The 10660-nt window shown below is 38.2% G+C and overlaps 1 protein-coding gene across 1 annotated transcript; it reads right to left on the bottom strand.

The window, feature by feature from the left end:
• Positions 1-1191: 1191 nt before the first annotated feature.
• On the bottom strand, positions 1192-6143 carry LOC113463129 (apical junction molecule-like). The gene is made up of 2 exons (XM_026807120.2): positions 4296-6143; positions 1192-1696 (listed from the first exon to the last, which is right to left on the bottom strand). The coding sequence occupies exon 1, from the start codon at positions 5984-5986 to the stop codon at positions 4721-4723; it is 1266 nt and encodes a 421-aa protein (XP_026662921.2). The 5' UTR covers positions 5987-6143; the 3' UTR covers positions 1192-1696; positions 4296-4720.
• Positions 6144-10660: the final 4517 nt, after the last annotated feature.

Here is a 10660-nt window from a genome sequence, read left to right as displayed (position 1 = left end):
GATTAAATTTGGAGATCGGATGCTCCATGCCTGGATGCTTTCGGTGGAAGCGCTACTAATCCGCTGGTACCGAGATGACGCTGGAATGACGTACTCACACGTGGATGAGGAACCTAGTGAGGAGAATCCACAGGTCGGGAAGGGTACACGGAATTTTTGCAGCCTGCATCGAACATTTTCTGATGGAAGAAGGGCCAGTGGAGGCTGCTACGCGGGTGAAGTTCTCTCCCCGCCCTTTCTATTTTTCACCACAAAAAAAAGAAAGATGATAGATGTTATAAAGCCTCGTATGATGTACCAGGTACTATTATTAGATCATCATAGGAGGCTAACTCTTCCTTTTAGTGCTCAACTAAAAGATCATGAAACAAGAGCAGGGTTTGGAAGTTAGAGATTGCATATTTAGCACTGAACCAGATACAATGTACCACTCAACATTTAATACTACAGAGAAGATTAAAAAAAAAAGAGCAGGTGTGCATCACCTTTGATATCATGGATTCTGTGTCTATTTAGGCCATAAAGAACCAGGTATGTCCGTAATCACCAGGTTACTTAAGCAGTATGATTTCAACTAGAAAATAAAACACACAATAAAGATTATCTAGATAGCTTGCTGTTATGACTACCGAGTTACTTGTGTTGGGCAAATCCGGAAGAAGATTCCAAGGCACCAGCTACAACTACCCTAATGAACAATCCCTGCAATAAACTGTGGGCACAAGGCAGAATATCTGCAATCCACTTTCCCTGGCCTATTTCTGTCCACTTGTCTTCAAGTATTAGATCATCTGCCACTGTAAGAAATGCTTTGCGCACAAGATATCATAGTGGTCCAACTTGCATACCAAACAAAATTTGTTTCTTTAAAAAAAATGTCCATACTCCAGAAAGAAAGACTTTAACCATTAATAAGCAACAACAATTTCCCATGAATATTACTAAATGTTAGAAATCGTGTAACATAGTGTAAACTGGTGATTCTAGGAGAAGAAAACAGCATGCATCATTAAAGTATTCTCCCAGTCCCTGTACTTCAATTGGCGAGTTACGGCTCTTAATCTCAGCTTTACATTCACGTAGGTACCCATCCAGCGCTTCATTCTTGGCAAGCATTTAAAATAATCTAAAAGGAGTGAGAAATATAAAATTTACTATTAGCTAGATCAAAGATCTACATTGATGTGTAAGACCTTTTGTTTTTGTCCAACCATTACATAATCTTATTACAAAATAAAGCTGAGGTATACCATGTCCTGATGGAGCATTGTATAAAAGTATTAAAAATATATATTGTCTTTCAAAAAGAAAACTCAATATCTTGATGTTTACGCATGAACCTTTATATTCACAGATAAAAAGTGATAAGGGCAGTATTACCACAGAAAATCATAAGTGCTCTGCTTGTCTGTATTGTTTTGATTCACATGAAGAAGGGATTGCTGGCACACAAAGAGGGGAAACAGAAGACAGCCTGCTTTCAAGCTGTCTATTTTAGCAGTAACAAGACAAAACATTAGTGTGGAAAGCAACGAGGATCCTCTTTATTTTTGTAGATCTCACCCAGCTGTTTGGAGTAACAGGTAGCCAGTTTGCAGCAGTAGTTGAGACCCTAAGGATCATGCTTCTCTAATTCCTCAACAGACTTTTTTAATCAGCCATCTGGATCACCATCCAAAAGAAAGACAGAGTTCCCCTGAAACAATATCACATTTATGATTTACAAGTGCCGTCCAATAAAGGACAGAGGCAGCATGCTAAATAGAAACCTAATCAAATCAAATGCACCAAATAAGTCTGCTACAACACAAAGTGACTCAAGCATTGAATTTCAAAAAAAAGTAGTTTAATCATTTCGTTTTGTGATAAAACTATATCAGAAAGTTATTGTGCATAGTTTCTCTGCTTATGAACATTCTTCTTCAATTTTAAAGTGTTATCGACAATTAAAAACCATATCCATTTCCATGTTCAGGCCAGCCATGGTATGAAGTAAACATGATCTAAAGGCCCATAAGCATAAGAAACAAAACTCATCTTATCAAAGTGATGCCAGATGAAGGGTAAGAAACACTACTAAGAAGCTTATTTCAAATTGTTTTCACTTTTTTCAGCAGACATGGACATCCATTAAACAGCTTATCTTTTTACAACTAATCTTATTGCTAAGCTTTTCTGTTACCAAGCATAAAAAAAGGAATTAACAAAACAATCTTGGGTCACCTTCCTAACTGAATTTTGTAACAACTCTTTAGATTAACCCTATAGATGACCTTCCATTCGACATACCAAGATCAAATCCAATTTAGGCAGAGGACATCTAAGATTGACATCTTGTTAATAACTCAAATCCACATATCTGAAATTATGTGTCATCAAAAATTAGCATCAAAGCATGAGAAGACAAGATCCATGGGGGCTAACCTCCAATGACCATCTCTTAAAGAACTTATCAAACTCCTTGGTATAAGGCTTGTCTAATTTAGCACCATTTTGTGTCACTAGGAGCACAAAATCTGGTCTAAAATCCATCAAAACTTCCATGTAATGTTACTAAACTTTTCGTCCCCTTAACTTGGAAAAGCCCTCATCCCTCCAGAAGTGAACATGTCATCCTCATGGATAGCATAAGTTTTCTAACCATTGAGATGGATGGTCCTACAACCGTGTCACTGTAGTGAACCTAATACCACATGCCAACACCATGCTCACAACATCACAAATATCTTACCCAGATATATTGTTCTAGTTAAAAAAACAAGGCATTGTCACTTGTCAGCCCAAGTGGTTCAGCTACAAATGTGATAAAGTTTCTTAGGGAGTTTGACCACCATCTCTTGCAAGATTATACTCTCATAACTTCTGTCAAATAACAGGTTATACAGTCCTTCCTCTTGGTTCATAGTTGCTCTTCTATGTTACTATCCAATAAAATTCATAGTCAGCATGAGCTTCTCACCACAATAACTGATAACAGCCATCCTAAATGAATAACCAAGCAACTTTAAGTAATAGGCGGAGTCCTCTTGCTCATCTTCTTGCCATTCATCTTATAGTTACCTTCATCAACAAATCAAATTTTTACACTTTATGACATTAAAAATTAAATGACCAATGGCCTTCCTTCACAGATTCATTACATATGATCTTTGGCAACAAAATTAACAAGAAATGACCCACAAAAAATTTTAAGTGCCACTTAGTGAGCCAGAATTGATCTCTATCAAAAAAAAAAAAAAATAACCATCATCATAAGCATCAAGCCCTATTCCAACTGTTTGGCATCGGTCTCTATAAAAATGAAAATATATCAATACATCATAATGTGTCTAGCATACACACATATAGATATAGAAAGATGCAAATCATTTCAATGGTCAACTTAGAGGTTCCAAAGAGTATGATAAGTTATATCTCTCTCTTATTCAATTCACTTTTCTGTGCAGTATGATAATGAATAGACATGCCCTCAATATTTAAATCACTGAATTCACAATAGACTTGGTCAAATAAATCATGCATTCTGAATCATATAAGAAGAAGAATTTTAGTTGCTCATAGTCATATCTTGATGAATGACATGAAAAAACAGCTAATGCATGCTTAAATCTGAATAGAATAGTATGCAACCAAATATCCAATTTACAAATTTGACAACGTTCTGAAGAATTATGAAGAAAATTATATCAAACAAGGCCTATGATGGTGATATCATAGTAATGGTTGTTTTTAAATCAATCATGACGATCAGTTTCAATCATCAACACTGATCAAATGATCAAATAATGTGGGTTAAGCTATTGTACATTGTAAAGACACTAATTCAGTCTCTAGCAATAAATGGTTGTGAATGAACTCTCTGCATCATGGGAAAATCTAAAGAAACAATCTGTTGAAGCAAGCCTTTCAACTTATTCTGAAACTGTAATATCCAAAGAATTGAGAAATTTAAGACTTGGAATAGAGAGAAACAACTAAAAATGCACATGTATTTGGCTCAGTGAACAAATGATGGATGTTTGCTACAGCATCACGCTAGAGGTAGTAAGTGTATCCAGAAGTACTGCTTAGTTCGATTAAGAAAGAATATAGGAAATTTAAGTTTTTAAAAGAAATTCAATACTTGTATGCATCAAAGGTGCTAAATCTCTATGCTCATGTATTTGGTTCAGCGAACCAGAGATGGATGTTCGCTATACCATCATATTAGAGGTAGTAAGCACATCCAGAAGCATTGCTTAGTTTGAATAAGAAAGAATACAGAAAAAAAAAAGTTTTTAAAAGAAAGTCAATACCTGTATGCATCAAAGGTGCTAAATCTCCTGCTGGGATGTTGTTTTCCCTTCACTGATTCCTTGATTGATTGATGGTATATAGCACAAAGAGCTTCCATGCAGAGATCAGGATCCACTAGAAGAGGAAATTGCGTATAAAACCATTTCCCCGGCCGTGAAAAGCATTTCTCTCCCATATTCCCAATTCATAGTTTCCTTTCTATAATGATTCTTCCATGCATATCTCTCCATCAGAAGTTAAATCACCAGCTTCTCTTCAAAACCATTATCGAATCCAGCATCATATGGTAGCAAAATTTTAGCCTTTAGCTCTGTGATAGAAGCTTCCTTCTGCTCACCTTTTGCTCCTTCGAATTGTTGCATTGAACCCAATTAATTCCTTAAAGTGGCCATATTTCCTCCACTTTCTCTAACTAGAAGAAAGATTAAGAATCACCAAGCATTTCACCTACTGTCGTTGCCTCTTCAAGACTCTTTATTTTAAGTTTCCCAATTGGAATCCTATCATCATTGTCGTCATCATCGTCATCGTCCTTATCATCATTCTTTCTCTTTCTGCCACTGGCCACCATTTCAGAAACATGCTTCCTTTTGGAAGATGATGTGCATAAGCAATTCTCCTTGTACTGCTTATTTCCATAGTCCAATTCACCAACCTTTCTCCAATAAGAATTGGACTTCTCAGCACTCTTCAAAGTGTTGGCAGTGGCGCTTATCTCTTCATCACTGCTGCTGCTACCAGTGATATCAATGAACATTTCTGATGGAGCGTTTGCCTTAACCTGCATGGAAGAAGCCTCTTTTCTCTTAGAACCCACTCGAAGCATTGTCGAGCACCGCATTCTAGCATGGCTTCCACGATCTTCCACATTCCGTTGGCTGCTATTTTCCTCTGACTGCTTCCCCCGCTTCTCTTTCTTTGCCGACTTTTGCCCCTCTATTATACCAGCATTCTCTTCGATCAGCCGCAAAGCCCGAACTTGCAACTTTCCAAACTTCTCCTTCCACTCATCCCGTTCATGCTCTGCCCTTCTCTTTGCCAACTCTAGGTCCCCGATCGCTGCCTTGAGCTCAACAAACTCTTCCCTCCTCTCCTTCTCCTTCTTCTCAAGCTCTGCTGATAAAGCATCGATTCTTTCTAGAGCCCTCTTTTCCCTCACTTGCACTACCCCTAGGTCTTCCTTGATTCTGGTTAACTGCTCTTCAAGCCTCGCACAATTCCTCCTGGATTTCTCAAACTCCTCACTTGCGATGAGCTTCCCGACCTCTGACTCCCTGTGCTTCGCCTCCAGCGAAGCACTCCTGTCCCTCTCTTCGACAAGCTTCTGCTCTAGCTCGGAGACTCTTCTTCCAAGCCCCGCCTCTCCTTTCTTGGACTTCTCTTCCAATTCCAAGCACCTCTCTGCGACGGCCTCCACTTGGGCATCCAAGCTCTTACATTTCGCATCCGGATGGCCACCTCCGGCCGCCCTCATCCTCTCGATCTCGGCCTCGAGGGATTTCTCCCGCGAACTCAGAATCGCCGCGACCTTCTCGTACTCCGACTTCCGGAACGAGGACTCCAAGAAGAAGACGAGATCCTCGGTGGAGAAGCGCTCGAGATCGCCGGAGAAGACCTCGAAGCCGTCGACCTCCGGCGTTGGCCATTCCGGCACGGAAGCCCTAGAGTCGTTCTTCTGGTTCGTACCCATCTACAATACGATTACGAACGGGGATGGCGAGAGCTCCGGTAAAGATGTTTTAAACCCTAGCCCTAGTTTTCTTTTAAATTCTTTTTTTTTGCCGGAATTGGAGAGAAATGAGGGGGCAGAGGGTAGAGGAATTTGAAGGGGTTTTCGGACCGTTGGGCTTACCCAAAAAAACAAAAAACGAAGTCGTTTCGAGCGCGGCGGAATGCGAGGGAGGAGGGAGGAATCGTAAACGGATAAAATTATATTTGGGTCGGTTGATATTACCACTTCCATAAATGGGCGCCATCTGGGGAGGTGCCAAAAGTTGCCAATTTTGTCATCGGTACTTGAATAGAGGTTCACGTTTTAACTATGAGAGAGCTCCAATGCATGAGTGAAGGTAAGGCAGGTTGAAGAATTGAGCAATTATCTTAGATGAATTTCAAAGTTATATTGTGGTTCCGATGGGATCCAGTGCCTTAGGGCTAGTATGGTTGCATCCAATTTATAGTTCAATGAAGGTTAAGGACTACGTGACACCTAATTTGTTATGAAAAAGAAAAAAAAAGGATCATGAATATATACATATATATATTAAAAAAAAAGATTCGCAAACAAAAGCATTGAAAAAGGGCTTAAATTTGAGTAGCTATGAAGTAGCAATTAAGGTAGATACAGTTAGAAAGCGCCATATTCACAATGAGACCTATAAAATTAATGCAGGTGTTGGCTCATATGCCCATTTTGCTGCTAGTTTTCATCATACTAGCTTGGTGTACATGCAATGCATATGATCTTACATATGAATTAATCATGAGGAAAGAGCACAGGTTAAAGCACATTAGAAAGTAAAATGATTTATGGATGGTGAGATCTACTGAGTTATCCTAAAAAAAAATACTGACGTTATGATCATTTAGGCATTGAGGAAAATAAAATAAAATGAAGTCGAAGTTCAATTCTCAAAGTTGTCATTATAATACTGGAAATGAAATTGTTGCATGATACATGATTACCTACCATTCTCTATCTTTTCATCTATTGTGGCATTGCCAAGCTTTTTGCAATCAAGCTCAAATATTTTAGAAACTAAATAAGATCCTCTTCACTGCACCTCTTTTATTCATCCGATATCAAAGAAATTGTGGTTAGGGCTAGTTTTCTATTATTGGCTTCTACTCATCTTATCAAACATCACGACATTTTGTTGGATTTTTTTCAAAAAACATCAATATCATGGTGAGTAACTTTCAAATTATCAAATCTTCTTATTATAGCCTCCCAAAAACAAATCTTCCAACCATATTTTTTATTACTAAAGCGTACTTAAGAATTTTTTGAGCAAGATAGAATATCTTGTAAACCTAAGTGATTACCCGTTAATACAGCTTGCCTCACATAAATATGACAAACATCGATTAGGATATGACTAGCATATAACGTACATGATACATGGGGTATGATTTTATCTTTTTTCCAAATGCAATATAATAGTGTAACAAATTATAATAACCAGAATACTTCATTAATTAAATTTATGTTACACATAAAGTAATAAATTTTAACTTCAGCATTAATACCAACATTGTTAATGCTAGATGGAGAACTCTCTACACGCTAAGTCTCCATGTAAATTTTTTTATTAATGTTATTAATATCACTCCCGCATGATAGCGGGATATATATTTTCTCTTTCTTTTAAAACTATTTTTAAAAGACAATGTGACAATGCAATAAATTATAATATATAGAAGGTGTCAGTAACTTTTGTTGCATATTTAGCAATAAATTATGTATTAAAACTAATACCATTAATATATATTGTATATTAAGAATGAACTCTAATGATACGAGTATATTAATATTATTGTTATTAATATAGGTGCCACGACATGAATGGAGGGCTCTACATTTATGATACCCCCATTTTAGATATAAATAAAAAATAATAGAATAGATTGGTCAAAGTCCAACATACACAGTAGAAAGCATCTTATATACACAAGGGAGGTCATATGTGAGGTGGTAAATTCAAGCTCCAAAATGTTAAACTTCATCCTAAAATTAATTCTTCTATACAAAAATAAAAATTTAAAAATACATTGACGATCAACATGACATGATTTGGAAAACAAAATACTAATTGAAAAAAAAAAAATTGCCCTCACAACCTCCGGCCATCATTTTGGAAACAAGCTTTCTTTTAGGGCGCGAAGTCAATAAATAATTCTCCTTGTACTGCCTGATGCAACAACCTTTTCTCAGGTCAGAATCCAGCTTTCTCGGCGCGGGTCCAAGTTCCTAGGAAGTTCTGGTCAGTGATTTCAATGACCATAGGTGTATCTTAACAGAGCTTGCACGAACTTGATTTCAATTATCTTATTGCGTTCGGAATGCTATGGTTTTTTTTTTTTTCCTCCCATGCTTCAAAAGAATACATGTCCTCTCTAAGGGCTCATTTGGTTTGCAAGAAAAGAAGAGGAGAAAATATGGTCAACGAGAAAGTAATGAGATGTCTCTTGTTTGGTTAGAGCTTTCAAGAGAGAAAAAAGGAAAAATTGTATTCTCATCGGAATATAATTCCCACATTTTGGGCTCGTTTGGTTCGCGAGAAAAGTAGGGGGAAAGTGTAGTCAACGAAAAAGTAATGAGATGCCTCTTGTTTGGTTGGAGTTTTCAAAATAGAGAGATGTGAAAGTTGTATTTCCATGGGAATATGATTCCCACATTTCGGGCTCGTTTGGTTCACGGAAAAAGAAGGGGGGAAAGTGTGGTCAACGGGAAAGTAACAAGATGCCTCTTGTTTGGTTGGAGTTTTCAAAGCAGAGAGATGGAAAAGTTGTATTCGCATGGGAATATGATTCTCACATTTTATGGGAAAGTCTTTTCTATGAGAAACATGGGAAAGTTACTTTCCCATTAAGCGGAAATCACTCCATTTTTATTTTTTTCCAAAAAGGCTTTTCAATATTAAAGAAGCATTAAAGAGGCATTAAATACCTAATTTTTATTTAGAGTATAATAGGAATTATATATAACTTTCCCAGAAAAGTGGATGGTCAACCAAACATAAGCACTTTGTAAATTTGTCACTTTTCCATGGTCAACCAAACATGCCAAAAGTACTTTCCTAGGCATTCTCTTCCTAAGAATCTGCTTCTCAGGAATCATATTTTTAGGAAGGAAAATGCTTTCCGCGAACCAAACGAATCCTTCATGGGAAAGTCTTTCCCATGAAAAACATGAAAAAGTTATTTTCTCATGAGCCGAAAATTACTCTATTTTTATTTTTTTCTTAAAAAGGCACTTCAGCATTAAAGAGACATTAAGTACCTAATTTTTATTAAGGGTATAATAGGAATTATACATAACTTTTCTAGAAAAGTGGATGATCAACCAAACATAAGCACTCTAAAAATCTGTTACTTTTCCATTGTCAACTAAACATTCCAAAAGTATTTTTCTAGGTATCCTCTTTACAGAAATCTGCTTTTCAGATATTATATTTCTAGAAAGGAAAATGCTTGCAGCTCTCCTTTCTTTTGATAAGAGGCTTTCACAAATTTGTCCGTATCATGTTCTTGGTAAATCATCTGACTTGTATTTAGGTTAAGCTTTATTATTAGTTCACCTGTTTGTCTCAAATTTAATTATTTTTTATTTTTCAAATTTTTCAAATTTTTCATTGTGTTTATTGCGGTCACTATGTTATCTTTATGCATGACTTACAGAAGCATCTACCATCGTACTCTGATGTTAGAGGCATAATGAGACGCAAGCTGGCTGCATGTCAATTATCATCTTTCTTTTGAGTGCCCTAAACCAATGCCTTGACCCTACATGAATTGCACTACACCTAATTCATCCAAGAGCTAAGTATGTTGGATCAGATACGGATTTGATACTAGTATATCCATATTTATATTTATTTTGTTTGACGAATACAAGTACGGATATAGATGTTGCTGGAATTTGGACCCCGGGTGACCGCTCGGCTGAGAAGGAGGAGCTCCGGCGAGAGTTGGCGGGTGGTGGTCTGTCGGCGGGTGGCGTCCTCCAAGGGACCTGCAAAAAGTCGGTGGCCGGAGTTTCCGACGCCGACCCTTCGATGCTTAAGTCAGATGGGGCTAATGTATAGAAGGAGGGAGAAAATATGTCTCCCGAGTTTCAGAGTCCAACCCCCTCTAAGGAGGAGGGGTTTTCCTTTTATAGAGGGATATAGGTATACCTGCGATGTGACGGAGCGAGCGGGTTACCGTCATAATTGAGCATGTCGTCCGAATTAATGCACGATCGTGTGAATTATTGCATTACCGTAGGAGATCAGGCCGAAGCCAGTAAGTCGTCGTGGCTGATCGGACGTAACCGAGCAGGTCAGCTGTTGCCGTGAAGGGCTTGAGATCCGTAGATAGCATGCGCATTAATTGTTGAGTGAGCCGGAGGTCTACAGAGGTCATGCACATTAATTGTTGAGTGAGCCGAAGGTCTGCAGAGGCCATGTGCATTAATTGTTGACAGCGGTGGCAGGATATGGTCCTCGGCCGAGCTGCAGAGGGATGTGACCGCTGCAGGTGGGTAGCAAGGTCGGGCTCCCGAGGTCGAGAGCTCCGAGGTCGGGCGCCTAGTCGGGCATTTTGAGGTCGAGCGCCTGGTCGGGCATCCGAGGTCGGGCGCTTGGTCGGGCGTCCGAGGTCG

This window comes from Phoenix dactylifera, unplaced genomic scaffold (genome assembly GCF_009389715.1).
Source record: "Phoenix dactylifera cultivar Barhee BC4 unplaced genomic scaffold, palm_55x_up_171113_PBpolish2nd_filt_p 000121F, whole genome shotgun sequence".
Classification (NCBI taxonomy): Eukaryota; Viridiplantae; Streptophyta; class Magnoliopsida; order Arecales; family Arecaceae; genus Phoenix; species Phoenix dactylifera.
Note: the sequence above shows the minus strand (reverse complement) of the source record. Positions and strands in the feature narration are given on the sequence as shown.

Coding starts and splice junctions, on each gene's coding strand:
- LOC113463129 (XM_026807120.2), bottom strand. CDS start 5,986: ATGGGTACGAACCAGAAGAACGACTCTAGGGCTTCCGTGCCGGAATGG.